Source organism: Ctenopharyngodon idella, chromosome 16 (genome assembly GCF_019924925.1).
Source record: "Ctenopharyngodon idella isolate HZGC_01 chromosome 16, HZGC01, whole genome shotgun sequence".
Taxonomy (NCBI): Eukaryota; Metazoa; Chordata; class Actinopteri; order Cypriniformes; family Xenocyprididae; genus Ctenopharyngodon; species Ctenopharyngodon idella.
This window is the reverse complement of record NC_067235.1, coordinates 13,126,382-13,145,957: the sequence shown is the minus strand read 5'-3', so window position 1 is coordinate 13,145,957 and position 19,576 is coordinate 13,126,382. Positions and strand designations below refer to the sequence as shown.

The following is a 19,576-nucleotide window of genomic DNA, read 5'->3' as shown; positions in this document are numbered from 1 at the left end:
GTGGGTTAGCTAACAGACGTCAGGATCAGATGACTGACTGAGATGAATTCAACTATCTGTCAACCAAACCGCTCTAAGAAAAATAACCCACGAAGACCATCACTAACAGCATATCCTGTCATCAATAATCAAAAGCACAAGCTGTCTGTGCAGCTCAACAAAAGAAGGAGAGTGATGTGAGACATAAAGAGATTGTGACAGGAGTATTGCTGAGCCTCAGACATATTCTTGTAGGTACCGAGTGGCTTTCAGACGGGCACAAGTTCACAGCAATGATTTTGTTAGTATTTAATGTGATAGGGCCCTATTTTAAGGATCTAAGCACATGGTCTGAAGCACATGGCGCAGGTGTACTTAGGGCGTGTTCGAATCCTCTTTTGCTAGTTTAACGATGGAAAAAATGGTCAGCGCATGGTCCAAAAGGGTTGTACCCAGTGTCTTAATGAGTCATGGGTGTGTTTTGGGCGTAACATGCAATAAACCAATCAGAGTCTCATCTCCCATTCCCTTTAAATGCCAGTTGCGTTTGCACCATGGCGGATTCACTATTTACATGGCGGAATTTGCAAGCGGAAATACGAAAGGCTTCTCCAGAGAGGAATCCTTTTATTTTCAATATTTAAAAATGTTTGTGTGCTGCTGCATGTCCCTGTGTGTGTAATAAGCAGAGTGTACGTGCATTGTGCACCCGCCTATAGTCGCATATTACTAGCGCCCTTTAAATAACAAAAAAATAAATAAAATAAATACTGCACCATTGACTTTAGACCAGGTTTTTGTTGGTGAATGGCACAGTCGTTTTCACTTGCCTCAAAATAGCAACACGCCAACAATGCACCTGAACACACCTCGTTTTCAGACCAGCACGTCCATGGCCGAACAGATGGGCGCGAGTGCATTTGCCATTTAAACGTGGCGCAGAACGTGAAAATGATAACTGCGTCAGGCTGAAACTAGCAAAAAACACTTGCGTCGTGCCTGGCGCCGCATTGCATCGGGTGAATGATAGGGCCCTTTATGATTTTGACTGATGCTGGTTGCTGATAACTGTGTAATGACAGATATTATAAATCTTTGATATTTTCTTTAATGCAAATTCAATTGAGAAAGTTTACATTTCAAGTACAATTACACATCAAAACATTTTAATATGTAAGAGAATTTTTTATTATTATTATTTTTTTCTATATTTTAATCAATATTTTGGTTTTGTTTTCCATTAAAAACTAAATTCCATTGAAACAAAATACATTTACTTCAGAAGGTAATAATATTTGTTCGCTTATTTTTTAGCCCATTGGTAAATAATAATAAAGATCATTTTTATAATATATATACACAGTACAGTAGGTTTGGGGTCAGTTTTTGATAGAAGTCTCTTATGCTCACAAAGGCTGCATTTATTCAAAAAATACAGTAAAAACATTGTGAAATTTTATTACAATTTAAAATAAATGTTTTCTATTTTAATGTTTTAAAATGTAATTTATTCCTATGATAGCAAAATTGAATTTTCAGCAGCCATTACTCCAATCTTCAGTCAAATGATTCTTCAAAAATCACTCTAATATGCTGATTTGGTGTTCAAGAAACATTTCATATTATTACGCACATTATGTTCATATTATTAATGTTGAAAACAGTTAATGTGGAAACCATGATCAACTTTTTTTTCATAATCTTTGATGAATAGAAAGTTCAAAAGAACAGTATTTATATGAAATATAAATCTTTTGTAACATCATAAATGTCTTTACTGTCACTTTTAATCAATTGAATGCATCCTTACAGAATAAAATTATTAATTTCTTTTCATAAATAAATATAAAAATTACTGACCCCAAACTTTGGAACTTCAGTATAAGAATTAATTATATTTATAATTATATATTATTTCATTTTATGGAATTCATTTTTATTTATGAACTATATCTAATTTTCTTGTTGCAATGTTTGCATTTCTACTTTGTTTCTCACAGAGAGCTCTAATTAATCAAATGGGATGGCCAATCAATTCAATGTAATTCAATATCACCCCTAGTAAGATTCACTCAGAGATACAGAACACCTCCAGACTTTTCAACATTCCACTAACACAGAGCGGCTGAGCTGGCCGTACTCTCACTCTCCACTGGCTTACGTAAACTTACTGTGTCCCTCCTAACTTGCTGGATGACAGAAAAACCATATGAAGCTTTTTCGATGGCTGATATACTATTGTGGATGTCTGTGCCTTCCCCTTTGTCCCTTGAAACTTTCATAGGATATGGATTAAGTTGTATGATTATAGTTAACAACAAAATATACAAGGACAAGTTTGAGTACCTCATGCTGTGCTACAGCCCTGAGAAGTATGCATGCCTCGTACCTCCATATTTCAGTAACTTCCTATTTCCTCTCAGCCTCACAGGTTCCCAACGCCTCCCTTGTGTGTGTATGATTAAATGCACTAGCAAGCGCTCTCCGTCTCTCCCTCGGAGCATTATTAAATTCTCCATCTTCTTTTGGGGCTTAAAAACTCTCATGTCAAAAGTAACATGATAGAACACCCAATATAAAACTGCTTCCTGTTCTTTAAAAATCTGTACATCCTGAACTACACATAGTGTTTTATGGCTGAAAGTGAATACATGTGATCAGTGGAGGGTAAAAAATAAATGGCTTAGTGTAGGATTTTCACTTTTTCACAGACCTCGCAAGACAACAATTGAAAGTGTCATATCATTGTTTTTACTTAAAAAAAAATATAGGTTTTCCAGTTAAAATACCTTACAAAATTTGATAGGTGTTTTAACTGAAATTTCAATTTTTTTAAAGGAATCCGTCATTTGTTTTTAAACTGCAGTAATACAAAATATAATTTCAAAAGTCAACTTCTCACTCTCTCTTTCTCTTATTCTCACCTTTCGCTGATATCTTCAATCCTCTGGCCATTAATGGGCTGGATGTTGGGCGTGTGGCTGTGGCAGGGGGAAGTAGGAGCAGAAGTGTGGCCTTTCCCGTTTTGGAGCGAGTGTCTTCGGCTGCGTCGTCGTTCCAATCCTCTCCTCTCAGGTGTGGCCCCCACGCTGGCCCGACGTCGACTTTTATGTCCGGATGGAGGAGGCTGGGCCTCATCATCACCATCTTCATGACGAAGGGTTGACTATGGAAATACATGACTATTAGACTAACAGCAAATAGAAAATGTTGCATTAAAACATCAAAGCTAAGGATAAATCAAGGTCTACTTACAGTCCAAATTTTTGGTTTTTGGCACAAAAAACATGCATAGAAAATGTTCATTACACTTCTTAGTTTTGATTTGAAAAACTGTTTAAAAATATTTGGTAACACTTTAGTTCAGGGTCCAATTCTCACTATTAAAGGATTAGTTCACTTTAAAATGAAAATTTCCCGAAAATTTACTCATCCTCAAGCCATTCTAGGTGTATATGACTTTCTTCTTTCTGATGAACACAATCAGAGTTATATTAATAAATATCCTGACGCGTTCAAGCTTTATAATGGCAGTGAACGTGTATGAAGCTCAAGAAATTGCATCCATCCATCATAAACATACTCCACACGGCTCTGGGGGGTTAATAAAGGCCTTCTGAAGCGAAGTGTCGCGTTTGTGTAAGAAAAATATCCATATTTAACAAAGTATAAAGTAAAATATCTAACTTCCGCCAGACCGCCTTCCGTATTCAACTTACAAAAAACGCTTTTTTCGTAAGTTGAATATGGAAGGCATAGGACGTAGCGTAAGTGTTTTGAACTGCTAAGGGTGTTACACTTTCTTCATAAGTTCAATACGGAAGGCGGTCTGGCGGAGGCTACATCAGGATATTTATTAATATATCTCAGATTGTGTTCATCAGAAAGAAGAAAGTCATATACACCTAGGACGGCTTGAGGGTGAGTAAAGCTTTGGGTAATTTTCATTTTAAAGTGAACTAATCTTTTAACTAGTTGCTTATTAGCATGCATATTACTAGGATATTGGCTGTTTATTTGTACTTACAAAGCACATATTAATGCCTTATTCTGCCTGACTATATTCTACATCCCTTAATCCTTCCCAATACCTAAACTTAACAACTACCTTTCTAATTATCAATAAGCAGTAATTAGGAGTTTACTGAGGCAGATGTCATAGTTAATAGTTAGTTAATAGTGAGAAGTGGACTAAAGTGTGCACAAATATTTTATAGTTTCATACCGTTCAGATACACTGGACTTGGTGTGAATTTGAACCTCTGGATCAATCAGATGCTGTCCAATTGAAAAGTAAACTGATCATGCGCTAACCTCATAAATGTTGAACTGCTCCACTAGGTCCAAGTCTGTGCCCTTCCTGTTGACATGCCTCTGGGCTACGGCCTCCATGCCCTGCTCCTCCAGGCTGTCAACAACATCATAGAAAGAGTCCTGGTCTGGCAGACCAGCGAGTGTCTGGAGGAACACCACAGATATGTGAGAATATATATAGCAACAACATGTAACTGGGAGTGTGCAAAAAGAGTCTTTGAACCATAGTATTGTGCAGGTACCTTGTTGATAAGAGTCATGGCATAAACCAACAGCTCAGTGTCCATTCCATCTTTCTCATCCAGGATTTCCATGGCATTGGACCACGGCTTACAGCCTGGATACACATAAATAAAAGGGCCATGTCCATTTATTCAATTTAGACCTATTTAATAAGGTTTTCGTTTCAAGTATTTCACTTTAAATGAGGCTTTTTTCTTCATTATTGACACATTCTTGACAACATTTTTTACTTTATGTCCACCAAAAGTATAAAAAATTATTCTAATTCCGAAATAGATGTGCATTCAAGCAACTGTATACATTTATTTAATTTTTAATGTATTTCTGAAGAAATTAATAGATTTGGACCTGAATTCAACGTCATGTAATTGACCCAAAAACTGAATTTTGAATTCACTGAATTTAAAGGATTAGTTCACTTTGAAATTAAAATTACCCTAAGCTTTACTCACCCTCAAGCCATCCTATGACTTTCTTCTTTCTGATGAACATAATCGCAGAAATATTAATAAATATCCTGATGCATCTGAGCTCTATAATGGCAGTGATATGATGGATGGATGGATGTGGATGGAAGCACTTTCTTCAGCTCATACTCATTGATCCCTATCACTGCCATTATAAAGCTCAGATGTGTATGGATATTTATTAATAGAAGAAAGTCATATACACCAAGGATGGCTTGAGGGTGAGTAAAGCTTGGACTAATTTTCACTTCAAAGTGAACTAGTCCTTTAAAAGAACTGTGGTTTAATACACTTCTGGTGGTATTTGAAGTAAATCAGTTGAAATATGGCTGGTTCAGAAGCAAATGAGCAGCATTAGTTTAAGGAGAAAGTGTCTGTTATGTAGATTAATAGCAGAAGACGTTCTGCTTCATCTGCCAGCTTGTCTGTCTCACTGGGAGACCAGAGACAGCCTTCTCTCCTCTTATGTAACAGTATTAAAACAGTATTAAACTTTTTTCATTCTAGCTGTCTTATCTTAGTAGCTCTGGTCCTATCAACACCTTTTTCCATGAGTGCAGTCCATTAATCTTGCTGGTGATCATATTTTATAAAGCACTTCCAAAGCAGAGGTTGATAATATGAGCAATTACCATCTTAAAAAGAGTCAACTCAGCTAACATTTTTGGCAAGGTTCTCTCAAAGTTATGAACAAATGTTCTTCAATTAACATTAATAGAACGTTTGTCCAAAGATATCTGGTTCAGAGAACCTTCAGAAATATACTAAAGTGGGAACATTAGCAAAACATTCTTTTATATTATATATTATTACATATTTTTGTTAGCTGGAATGAACAGTCTAACTGTCAGCTTCACTTGCTTCCTCTCTTCTCCTGTTTTAACCTGAAAGTAATCAAACCTCACCAGAGGAGAGAGTCTCTCCCTATCATCTCTGTCCCACAAACATTGTAACAGCCAGACTCTGGAAACGAGCTCAGTTTGGAATACAGAGAAAATAGTTGGAAATGGATTTCCAGAGACACTGTGAAAACTTTCCAAGAGTATTTCACTTTCCATGTGTGTTTGTTTGTGTGATGAGTTCACGTTACCTTGCTTGGTGTCTACATTGTTGACGGCCTGGATGAGGAGAGGTGCGTTGGTCTCGGTGTATTCCACAAAAACCAGCAGCAGCTTCAGAGCAGTTTTAACAACCAACCGGAACTGCAAACATGTATACACACACACACACACACACACACACAAAAGGAAAGAAACACCATTTATCTCTGCACAACAACATAAACAACACTAATCTTACATCTGCCTTTACACCCAATAAAATGACATACTTCAGCCTACACTTCTTACACCATCTAGACTACATTAACTGCGTATTAAAGGGTGTAAAAGCCCAGAGAATATCTTGACACTTTTTCCTGAAGGGGTACCATGGAGGATATTGATAACAGCGTCTGACACATGACTGCAAACTGACAGGAGGAGGAGCTACTTTAAATGTCCTGCAAGTTGTCTTGTGTTATGACCCCTGTTTTTCTCTTTCCCTTTCTTACCCAATGGATTTTTTTAGATGGTGTAAGAAAAATAAACTTAATTTAATATGTATATATACACACTCTGAAAACAGGCCTTATTAACTTAAAAATTTTGCTTCTCAAGTAAAGTGTCTGTAATTTTCAAGGTTCACATATTTTTACAGGAAACAATACATAAATATTGATTTAAAAACAATTCCTTTCCAAAAATACATATGCTTTCTGCATTAGAGATGGAGACATTGAGAGATGATATTTTTAGGAAAACAAGGTGAAAGAAAGAAGAGCCACTGAAATCCAATAGACTAAAGTGAAAAGTAAATAAAACAGAAGTAAAGAAAAGCAAAAAAATACAGGGTCAGGAATGTGATTGTGGGTATAGAGGAAAGTGGAGGAACAGGAGGAGAAACAGATCTGTGTTTAATAAAGTAAGAGCTGCTCTTTCAAACCATACAGTGTGTTCCACATGTGCCATACAACAGGAAGAGAGACAAGAGGCAGGAGGAAATGCATTTAAACACTGATACACTGATGTATCCAGGACAGAACTGCTCAAACATCTGCTGATTTGGTGATCACAAACATTCATTCACATCCAACCTCTAACACACACACTCTCTCTCTCACACACACACACACACACACACACACACACACACACGGGTTTTGGGTTTCCATGTTTTATGGGGGCTTATGTCCATAGCCATAATGATTTTTAAGCTGTACAAACTGTATATTCGATTCCTTAACCCTACCCCTAAAACTACCCATCACAGAAAACTGTCCTATCATATGTGCTCATGTTTGCCACTAGAGGGCTGGACAGGACTTAGAGAGAAAAATCAACCCGGAACACTGTGTGCCGTGAGAACCCGTGCCACAGTCTGTGTGCTGGCACACCTGGAAGTTGCCCTGCTGAGTTAAAGCATGCTTTACAAACATTGGCTTAAAAGAACATAAATACAGGGAAAAAACAGGAAAGTCAGTCATGAACACTGCGTGCAAAACTACGCCACCCTATGAGTATTGTTCAAGTTGGCACACCTGGAAGCTGCCTTAACTTAAAACATTTGCAAACACTGGCTAAGAAGAACATAAATACAAGAAAAAGAACCTTTTGGTCCTTATTGAATTCATTACTTCTGAGCAAAATATTAGATCTGGTAGGCTCTCGAAACAAGTGTTTCTCATCTACTTTTGTTTCAAGACCAGGTTTTAGAACCAAGCAATAAAATGTAATAATATTACCATAAAGTGCATAGGCCCAGAAATATGCAAAATTATACATATGACTGATCAGATTATACACAAATCTGATTAGTGTGTCAAAATTGTATTATTTGCATTTCATTTTTTTTTTTTATTAGAATTTTTTATAATTAATTAAATTTTATTAAGCATCAAGCATTGGACAAACCCTCGACCCCTTGATTTTGACAGAGGGAGTGAGTCTACTCATATGTAAGTCTACTCAGGCAGATTTATAGACCGCAATGCCACACGATTGTGACGTCACAACAGCAACTCGCAGTGCTCGGACTTAATTTACCCACAAGTGATTAAGGGCGTTCCATTTAAAACCCATTGCAAGGGTTCCACAAGTAGTGCAACATAAGCAATGACGTACAACTGTGTGAATGAGATGGAGGGAAATTAGCAAGTGGACTTAAACACAGCTCATGTGCCATCTCCTCATTGGTTTATTGTCTTGTCACCTTGTTATCAGTTCTGTCTTTTCATTGGTTCCTGTTTGATTAGTTCCACTTTGTCATTGGTTGTTGTTGTTGTCATGTGCGTTTCCCCTTATGTTTGCCATGTTTCGTGGTCATGTATTGTCTGTGTAACCTGCAGGTTGGTTCATGTTCATGTTAAAGCCAAGTCAGTTCACTTTTAAATAAACTGCACATGGGTTTGTTCCACTCTCCTTCCAGTGGATGACTTGTTACACTGATTCTCACAGCAGGTGTCATGGCGGACGAGCAAAACCACCATATTTTTATAGATACTACAGTTATTTTGTAACGGAATGTAGTTTTAAGAGTTTTTTTTATGTAGTTGTTTAGACCTCAGATATTGTTTAGACGCTTTTGGAGATGTGAGCTTCAGGCTGTCAGCGACCGTTCAGGGCTCATGTACCCGCAGAAAACAGCTTCATCTCAGCCAGTCCTTCGGGAATTTGCTGCTGGCTCTTATGTAGATAGTGTTTAAACATGAGGTATAATTCGTTTTGGATATATCAAATGGGCAATCTTTGGACCTTATTAATCTATTACTTGTTCCAGAGCTAATAGATTTGGCTTAAGGGCTATATTAAGTTTCATAACTTTATTTACATAGAAATTAAATCCTGCACTAACTAGAGCACTGCTTTTGTACGTTTTAACTGTTTGTTTGTGTTTATTTTCTATTTTACTTCTTATACTGTTATAATGGTTATTGTTGTTCATTTAAATATTATTGTTCAATAAATATTTTATATAAATAACATACTGTATTTTTTTGTACTATTGAGAGAGTCCGGTAGAGATTTCGACTTCAGTGAAAGTTGCATTAATACGGCATTAGATGATGGCAAAAACTGTCTTTATAAGTGAGTGAGTGAGTCAGTTGCAAAGACTTTTATATTGAAATGGACTGAAACAAGGAAACAGGACATTGTTTTTACTTTAAACAACATCTTACAAGACACAACCGACAAATGCATTGACTAGTGCTGCCATGGGAATGTCTTAAATGTTAAAAGGACAAAAAAAAAAAAAAAAGATATCACTTTCCTTAGTGGACATTCAAACTGATTTTGTGATTATGATTGACCTGAAGAATATCAGCTAGATGCAGGTAATGTACTCACATTACAATGAGTTTCAATGAAGCGACTCAACGTTCCTTCATTAATAGTTCTAAAGTGACGTTTTAGAATTAGTTACGGAGGCCTGAGCTCAACAGTTAAACTGTCAACTTGAGATTTGAATCCATGGCGGAAGGAAGTAGTTCCTCACAAAAGAGGGTTTTAAAGACAATCCGTTGTTGTTTCTTATTCATTTGCACACTTGTGCTGTCGAACTGTTGTATAAATGCAATATCACACTCGTAGCCATGCGATATGGCTGTATATCAACACTAAGTGATTACCTAAGGCCAAATCACAGCCGTGCTGATATTCAGCCATATCGCACGGCCACAAGTATGATAAAATGCAAATAACCTATATCACGCATCACTTGACCCACCAGAATCACTGCACAAAACATCATGAAGTTAAATACGCACACTCATTTACAATTTTAACAGTGAAATGCTCTTTACCTTTGATCCAACCAGTGTGTAAAGCCACTGTACAGTTTCATTGTGTCTGATAAGCCCATTCATTCCATCCACGTACAGCATGATTTGTCCAAGAGCTAAAAGAGAGAAAGAGAGAGAGATATAAATACACTGAAGTTGCTACAGGTTTTAAGGGTTTTCAGTGCATTGCTATATGGTTGCTGAGGTGTTCTAGGTATTGCTAACTGAACCCACCACCACTAGTCCTAGATATTCTAGTCCTTTGTTTTATCCAGTATTCGTACCACATAAAAATAGAGATAAACTAAAAATAATTACAATTATTAAATAACAATAAATAATAATAAATATTATATTTTATTGGAATAAAAATGAAAGTTGAATTATTGCCTTGCCTTTTTTTTTTTTTTTTTTTTTTTTTAATGAATTGTTGCTGATAACATTAAGTAATGTTAAATACATTTACATTTATGCTTTTGGCAGATGCTTTAACCATATTGCATTCAGAGATATAGGTTTTATCAGAACCCATGAACTTGGCGTTGCTAGTGCCATGATTGAGCCACAGGAACACAATAAAAAGTTCAATGCTTTTAAGTCAAGTTAATCAATTACATCTACTGGCATAAAATTCGAACTTTATTTCATGTGTGCTAGCGTGGGATTTGAACTTGTAGAGATTTGTATCAGGAGTATGAATTCAGCCTCTGGCCCACCTCACCACTGGATTATTCCTCATATGCACAAGTACATTTAGCAAGTGTAGGTTCTTAAAGTTTTTAGTATTGAATATTAATTGAGCAAAATTCTGTGCTTCGAAAATTATTTTCACTTGAAATGCAACAACGAAGCAAAACTGCTTCATACCACTGTGTAAGAGCGTGTGTGTGTTTGTGTGTGTGTCTTTGCATGTGCACAGCAGTGGTCAGTGTTTCCATTGTCTTCATAAAACATCACTGGCGCTCCTTAGCAACTCAGGGGAGGTCTTCTGGTGAGGGAAGTGTCGTGACAGAACTCGAACTATAAAGAAAACTCTTCACACGCCAATGAACCCTCACATATGTGTCCAAAGTTTAAACTAATCAGAGTACAAACAGATACAATCCTCTATATGTGAAGAGCAGGATTTTGCTCTGATCAAAGTGAAGAGTGTCAATGAGATCCATCTGGAGCTGTCTGAATACACAATCTGCTGCAAAGAGTTATTGTATCACACACACAGACACACACACACACAGACACACACATTAACTCATATGCTCCCTTTAACAGGTTAATCATTCTCAAATAAACAACTGAACTTTGCACAAACTTTAAGGACTGTTACACTTTCAATCTTGGCACAGAAATATACAAACACACAACAACAAAACCACATTTATAGGTTAATGGATTCAAGTCGTGTTGTGGAACTTTTCAAGTTGGCGGCGTGTCAATTAAATAACTATGGTGGAAGCAAACTGACTATTCCCTAGGCCCCGGCTTAACGTTACTGACCAATCCTACTTTAGCAAACTGTTGCCGCTCACAATTTTCTCATGTAAGCTTGTGTATTTGGATAGTTTTAAATGCAGTTTCAATTTAATACATAACCCATAATGCAATATTGGAAATTATCTAAAAATTCTGTAAAATATATAATAAATATTGTAAAACGTCACTGCTTGGTCACTTATAAAAAGCACCCAGAGAATGCAAACAACATTTTTTATTTTTTTTTTATTTTTTAAAATATATCCTGACAAGTTAATTCTGTAGATTAATCTTTGTTAACCCTCATTCTCAAACGAACATGCATATATTTTCAATTAATGCTACTAAATTGACGTCATTTCATTTATTTATTAATGCAATAATCATCACGAATGGTAACTAAAGACCTCATAGTACCATAGTGAATGTGTTATATACATTTTAGGAACAGTTCTGTTCATGTAAATTAATGTTATTAATTAAATGCTATGCTAAAAATGCTATTTTCAGTAGTAATTTAACAAATTCTTTAATGGGACACGGCAGAAAAGCTTTGCAATGTCCTTCCAGCCATGTAACAATACCATTTGATCACTTTTTACCACTGCACATTTTACTAAAAAATCATGCTGAAATCTTCCTCAAAACTTAACACCAGAAATCAAGGGGGCGGAGCTTAGAGAAGGAAATATTGGTACTGATTTAAAGTTGCAATGTTGAATGTTGACTGTAAAGTGTAGTTTGATGAAGAACAGTGATTAGTTTTTTGAAGTGACAGGATTGTGCACAAAAATAATAAAATAAATAAATAAAATTTTGCTTTTCATTGTATTACACGAGTGCTAAAAATGCTTCCTATCTTTGTTAGTAGTGACACTGCTAAATGCATCTATTTGATTCTGACCAAAATGATTTGAATGCCAATCATTATTGCGATTTACGATTTCCGAACTTGTAAGTCGGAACTTCCAAGGAGTGAAAGGCAGCATATGTTCAAGCTGAGAGACTCCGTGGACTGGCAGGAGTCATAACAAACAGACTCACACGCACACATAGTGCAGTTTAAATATTGCTCTTGAAGCCTGAAATCTCAGCCTGTGTGGCAGTGCAATGGGGAAAACATTTGAGCAGGCTGATCCACCCAAGCGTAACATGACTTCCATTTGTAGCAGGACACATAAAGCAGGTCATAACAAGAGCTCAGGGAACTCCATAGGAGGCCACTAAAATCACATAGCTTCCATTTGACTGAAAACACTGGAGGAAGAAGTAAAACTGAGAGCACTGACAAAGACACAAGCAACAAGGGTTGAAGGTCACTGTGACTTTCTGAGCCGTAGTTCAGCTGAAGAAAGATTTCTGGCTTCATTGAAGGGACAAATCTGTAGTCACACAGATACTATACATAGACAGACAGAGAGGGTTATTTTTTTCAACCCAAATGCTGGGTTGAGCCTTTTGGGTCAGTCGGGTCTGTCTTTTCATGTCTTTTTGCCCTGCATTAAAGGTGCTCTATGTAAATTTTTGACTGTACTAAAGCATAAAAATACCATAATATGTTTACAGATATTTATTAAACATGCTGAGTTCACATACTCGTTTCTCTGAAAACCATTGCTACAGCCAGTTATTTCACTTTGAAATTTGCGTTGCGTGTCGGAATTTCTGTTTTTGTTTTGGTCTGTGCAAGACCGCACGTTGCCAATTTACCCAATAGTATTTCGCCACCCTAGATTGCCAGTCGGCCGAAAACGCATGCAGCGAATTGCAGCCATGGAAGCCAGCGAACAAAATGGGTCAGAGATCGCAGATTCTACCTGACCTAAAAAGCCTCAGCATCCATCTAAAAATCTCTATGAACAAGAACATATTAAAACGCGATATCAACTTATCATAAATCAATAAATCAACTAATTATCTTACAGTGTGTAAGTCTCCTCGCCTTCTCATGTCAATTGAGCTCGCTCCTGTTGCGTGTCTTCAAACTGGTAACCCGCGAGAGCGTCGAGTCTGAGGAGGAGGGGCGGGGGCGGAGCAAACAATATTTTGAATTTGGACTGCAGTACCCATTTCAACCACTAGCTGTCATTCTTACATAGAGCACCTTCAAAATAAATGATTTATTTGTAAAGATACTAAAATTAAACACTTTGAATGTTAAATATATCCTGAGAGCTGTTCACTGTATGTAAATGGAAAGCTTATGGAGTCAGCCACAGCATATTTCGGCTATGAGTGAAACGCAGGGTGCAGTTATAGTGGAAACGGGATAACAGAGATTTGTCGATTACACCTGAATTACTTCTAAATGTTTAATTTTTACTTCTAATGTTTGTTAAACACGTTTAAATGTAGGCAATATTGTATAGGCTACATATTAAAAACAGTATAAATTGTTCAAAACTGTAAAATTGTAACGGTTATATTATGTTTTGTTCAGTTTTGGCTTAGTTTTAGTTCTGTTTTCCCTGTTCCTGTTTGCCTTTTTAGTTTGACCCAGTTTCCTATGTTCCCGCTTCTTATTGGCTGTCACAGTTACTGATTTGATTTTCCCTCATTATTGATTCCCTTCACCTGTGTGCCATTTAGTTTCCTTTGTTTGAGTTAGTTTCCTGTCCATTATTGTTTGTTAAACATGTGTTTGCGATTTCTAAAGCTCCTGTTGTTCTCTCAGTGTTTAATAAGTAGTATTTTGATTACTCCTGGTACGTTCCTGAGCAACGCATGACAAAAATATGATACTCATCAAAAATAAAGGAAGTCATCATGTAAATGAGTAGTTGTGTGGAGTATTTACAAACGTTTAGAGGATTTAAATTAATCTGTAAGCACTAATTCATATATGAATTAAAAAAAATAAATAAATAAATAAAAAAAAGAAGAAGAAGAAGCTAGTATTATAGCAAAAGCAAATTAATAAAATCAACCCATTATACTGGGTTGAATGAACAACCCAATTTGCTAGGTAAAATTAGCCTAACATGTGTTCTGTCCTATATTTACCCAGACTTTGGGATAAAAACAACCCAAATTGGGTTGTTTTTAACCCAGTGTTTGTTAGAATGCATGTAAGGATCATCATTCAAATACTACAATCATTTAGCAAAATGGTGTTTGTCCTGAGATTGACACACTCTCTTCACGCCAGACCGTTGAAAGAAAGATGAGCTCTACTGGACTCTACTCACACAATGAGGTCGTTTGATAAATAGCATACCTAAAGCCTGACTGAATGCGTATACATGGACAGAGGCTTTAAAATGGAGTCCAAGACCTCCACACACTCACCAGTACATGCATTCTGAATTTTCTTTGTAAAATTTCAAATCAGCAATTAAATCAACAATAGTAAAAACATAGCATTAAGTTTAACTCAAATACTAAAAACTGTATTTTTTAGGCTGGGCCAGTTAATGCAGACAAACGTTCAGCAGCATACCAACAGACAACGCATCTGAGTCAATGACAAAAGATGGTGTCTAAAATATGCCAAGTTTTTAGAAATGTGCTCTTTGTATTAATGTTGGTTTCATATGGTTTTGACATTTAATGACTCAGTCAAGTGGTGTAATGATCAAGTAAAAAGTAATAACATATTTCCTTTCATGTGTGAGTGTACGCATCTAAATCATTATTTTAAAAAAGGGGGAAAAATTCAACAACCTGAACTAATCTTGCCTTGTTAAAAAATATTGTCACAAGCTGCATCCAAATTCAGAGACTGCATCTTTCTGCATCAGGCCACATTGAAGGCTGATTGCACCACAGCGGCATGACGAAGGCTGTCCCAATTCGAAGGCTCCTTCAAATGTGGCCTCCAAATGTGGCCTTTGTTTCCCATGCAATGAAGGATACAACAGATGGATACTTCTCAGCATATCTTGCCCCAGAATTCATTGTGCACCAGTGACGACAGGATTCATTTTTTTTTTTTTTTTTTTTTGAAAAATTGCCAAATTTTAATAGAAGTAATATAATTTAATTAATATAACTTTCAAAAAAGTCCAGTACAAACATTACTGCCACTTATCAACGGCAGCTGCAGTGTTGCCAATTGTTTTCAGCTGAAAGTAGCTAAAACTGGTTGCTAAATGTCGCTAGATTACATCATACTGGCGAGTCCACTGATCTATATTAATATAACTATGTAGATCAGTGGGCGAGTCACGGAATAGATACACTGTAAACCCGAACAAGTTGGGCTAACTCAAAAAATTTTAGGTAATCAGTTACATCAATTTTTTTGAGTTATGATGTTCCCAATTTTAAGTAAGCAGAATTATCAAGTTTTAAGTTTGCAGTACTCATGCATGTTAATTGCTCCTACCTTGAAGTACTGAGTTAGCTAACTCATACATTTTGACAGAAATTATCATAAAATATTTAGTTAATTAACTTTTTATTTTGAATTCTTGCAAATCAAATTAGTTATTTATTTCACTGTAAACTCTAAGAAATAAATGCCAACTTGCTAATTTGCTAACATGTTAATAATAGCATGGTATAGCACTTGCTAAATGAGTACAGCAACTTAAACATGTAACTTACCTGTTTTCAAACCAAGCCAAATGCGCTACTTGTCACCATGATGGTAACTCTCCAAAAACCCACATTAACAGAAACTCTTCTAAATTAGCATAACAAAACATTAATCACTACTAAATCTCCTTTACCATTAATCTTGCACAAAAACACATTATATAACACTTAATTTTAGCATTTACTCTGCCTTTCGAGTGCCATGGGCAAAGCATGCTGGGAAATAGAAATCACAGTCCAGTTTCAGTTAAACTAAAGTTAGTCTAAATTAAAAGAAATGAGTTCATAAAACTCAAAACACTGAAACAGTTCAGTGTACTTGAAATATGTCAGTGCTGTGAACTCAAAAGAAAAAGAAAGTTCTAAATACTCGTAGCAGTTAATTTAACTGAACTAATTTGTTCAATTTAAGTTTGTCCTACTCAAACCAATTAAGTATTTTGAGCATTAGGGTTTACAGTGTAGGGTTTGTCCAAGAAGTTGCTAGATTTGGCTTTTGAAAAAAGTCTCAAAGGGGTGGGAAAGTCGCTAAATCGGCAGCACTGGGCAGCTGTCACTGTTGCTAGGCAACAATAAAAATCCTCCGTAGGCTACACCGTCCCATTTAACAACGCTCGGTCTGACCTTTGCGGCCTTCGATGGATGCAGCCTCTGAATTGGGACACAGCTATAGACATGATGGTCCTACGGAGCCCCTAAAGGGACATGGTGATGGAAAAAATATGAGATGGGAGGACAATATATATGTTTTTGCGTTCTCTCGCAAAAGTTTTGAGTTACACCGAGAAACTTTGCGTTCGCTCGCAAAATTTTGCATTCTTTTGCGTTCCCTCGCAAAAACTTTTGTGTTCCAAGAACTCAAAAGTTTTGCAAGGGAACGCAAAGGTTTTGCGAGGGAACACAAAGGTTTTCTGAGCGAACACAATGTTTCTTGGGGAAATACAAAACTATTACGAATGAACGCAAAAGCATTGAAATATACGTTTTTCATCATCGTGTCCCTCTATATATTTTTTCCTGAATGTGGTTGCACCATAATGACTTTGATTTGACAGACAAAAGTTTTACAAAAACCTTTTCATATTTTAACAAAACACTGTTGCTAAACTGAAATGCTTTATTTTCAAAAATCTCATCCTTTTAGTGAAGCTTTTTTATATAATAACAAAAATATCAGGGTGGTGCAACTTTACAACTAAAAGAAAATATCTATATGAATTTTAATTTAAAAATAAAACATATTCATCACAGAAGAGGTCTATTCAAGGTAATAGCATGATTGTAATGTATTTTAAATAAATTAAATTAAATTAATTTAAACAAATATTGCCCCAAAAGACGACAGGATCTTTTAATAATAAGGCGAGATTTATTGAGTGTTACAATTTCTCCCATTAATTTTTCTATAAAAGCGTCTGTCTGCTCCTCCTCATACAGTCTCTGTCTTAGTTCATCCAAAGCTAAAAAAGTGTTTTGTTTTGGTCTGGCTTTGACGACAACTGAAAAAGATCATTTATATCTCGTGACCCAACTGTGACACTAAAACCCATTTAGCAGCACTGCTAAACGTTACCGTTTCCTGGCACCTTCTGCAGCTTACAGCTCCGGATTGTACCTGAAACGATTCCTTTAAGCTGGAGCAGAGCCTGCAGGACAACGGCTGCCAGATTCCCATAGCAAGAGAGAGAGAGAGACCGAAGGAGAGCAGAGCGGTGACCAGGCTGAACTCTGTCTACTGCGTCTCCACATGGGAGAATGAGGAGTTATGAATGCACCACACGCAGGCCAAGATTCCCAGGTGCAGCCGTCTGGTGTGTGTGGCTGGCTGCTGGAGTGACTCTTCATCTTTTATCAATCAAGGCTAATTACTCAAAACATGTCAGTGACAACATTCCACATGTGTTTTTTCTGCTCGCACACAGACTACCGGAATGACACATGCACATAGCGCTCGTTCACGTGGTGCTGCAATGTTTCCAGATTCCCGTCGGAGCAGCACACACGCACTCCATATCGAAGGACATCACTGACTGTTTGTAAAGACATGATCGACCCTGCAGACAGACAGCCAGGGCGTTCAGTGAGAGAGTTGCTGAGAGACAGGTGAGAGATATAATGAGTTGCTCTTCATATGCTTCACAGACCAGAACATTCCAGAAAGCTCCCAACAGGATGGTTTCAGCACATCGGCTCTGAATGAGAGCACATGAGATTAAAGATGGGGGTAATGAGAGCTAAACCAAACTGATTCCCATCTAATAGATATGTTTGGATAGGATGTTTAAATTGTCACCAAACAAAATCATTAAAAAAAAATTAAACAGATGTCAAACATGTTGCTTGTCTTCCATTTGTTTGACAGACAGCATTTCAAGTTAAGCTCAATCGACAGCACTTTTGGCATAATGTTGGTTACCATAAAATGAATTTCGTCTGAACATGATTTTAGTTTGAAAAAAAAAAAAAAAAAAAAAAAAAAAAAAAATCACAAAAACTTTTTTATATCCAATTTTACAACTTTGCTGCCATGACAACATACCATAAACAACTTTACAGCTAAAACAATATACAAGATTTAAAAGAAGAATTAATGTAATTTTCTTTTAAAAATTTTTACATTTAGGCTTTTAAATCCTCCAAAAGTGGTCCTATTTACTTCCATTGTAAGAGCCTTAAGGCAGGAACACACCAAACCGACGTCGACGAACTAGTTGCGACGAAAGCAGACTGTGGGGTTGGCTCACGTCGGCAGCGTCTGGGGCTAAAGTTGGCCTGACACACCAAACCAACGCTCGACAGCCGACGGCCAAGTAGCACGTCTGTTCTGCACCTGCGTAAGATGAAATGCCTTTCCGTACCAGCAGGTGGCAGTAGCTGAACAGCCAATCAGAATGACCAGATGGCCGACTGACCGACGAGCTCCGACGCCGATTCAACATGTCGAATCGGCCGAAAAAAAGCCGACGAGGACCAACTTCAGCAAACCGTGTGGAGCATACTGAGAAAACTTAGTCAGCCGACGAACAAAAACTGCTCGACGGCCGACCGCCGGCTTGGTGTGTTCCTGCCTTTACAGTGACCTTGATTTTTGCTGCTTCTTTTTTTAAGAAAACACAGGACGAGTTGAAACTATTATTTATAGTAATCAACATTATGCCACAAATGCTGTTGATTGGCTTTAATTATTATTATTATTATTAATAATCATTTTCAGAATTAGATAAAATAAGGCAACATTCCCTCAACTTCGCCTGCCATCTTGAATAAAAAAATTTATAGAGCTAGTAGCAATGCATTCTGGGATTGACAGAGTCTCTGAAGGATATACAATACAGTTCAAGAGTTTGGGGTCAGTCAGATTTTTGTTGTCGTTTGAAAGAAATTAATACTTTTATTCAGCAAGGAAAAAACTGTTTTCAACAATGAAAATAATAAGAAATGTTTCTTGAGCCCCAAATCAGATTAGAATGATCATGTGATATCATGTGAAAATTCAGATTTGCCATCACAGGAATTAATTACATTTTAAAACACATTACATCTGAAAATTATAATAATATTTCACACTGTTACTGTTTTTACTAGGGCTGGCCTCGACTAAAGATTTTTCTGGTCGACTAATAGTTGTTCATTTTAAACGATAGTCGACTAATCGCACATTTATTAATATAACCATGTAAATCATAATAAAGAGCCTTTAATGCCAAGGAGACTGCTTTAACATTTTAAAAATTAATTGATA

General features: G+C 36.6%; 1 protein-coding gene across 1 annotated transcript in view; it reads right to left on the bottom strand.

The window, feature by feature from the left end:
* The window catches only part of fhod3b (formin homology 2 domain containing 3b), a 202,532-nt gene that overhangs the window by 41,787 nt on the left and 141,169 nt on the right, over positions 1–19,576 (bottom strand). The window contains 5 exon segments of the mRNA XM_051866566.1: positions 2,904–3,145; positions 4,294–4,437; positions 4,536–4,630; positions 6,094–6,205; positions 9,844–9,938. Coding sequence (XP_051722526.1) covers positions 2,904–3,145; positions 4,294–4,437; positions 4,536–4,630; positions 6,094–6,205; positions 9,844–9,938 — 688 coding nt within the window.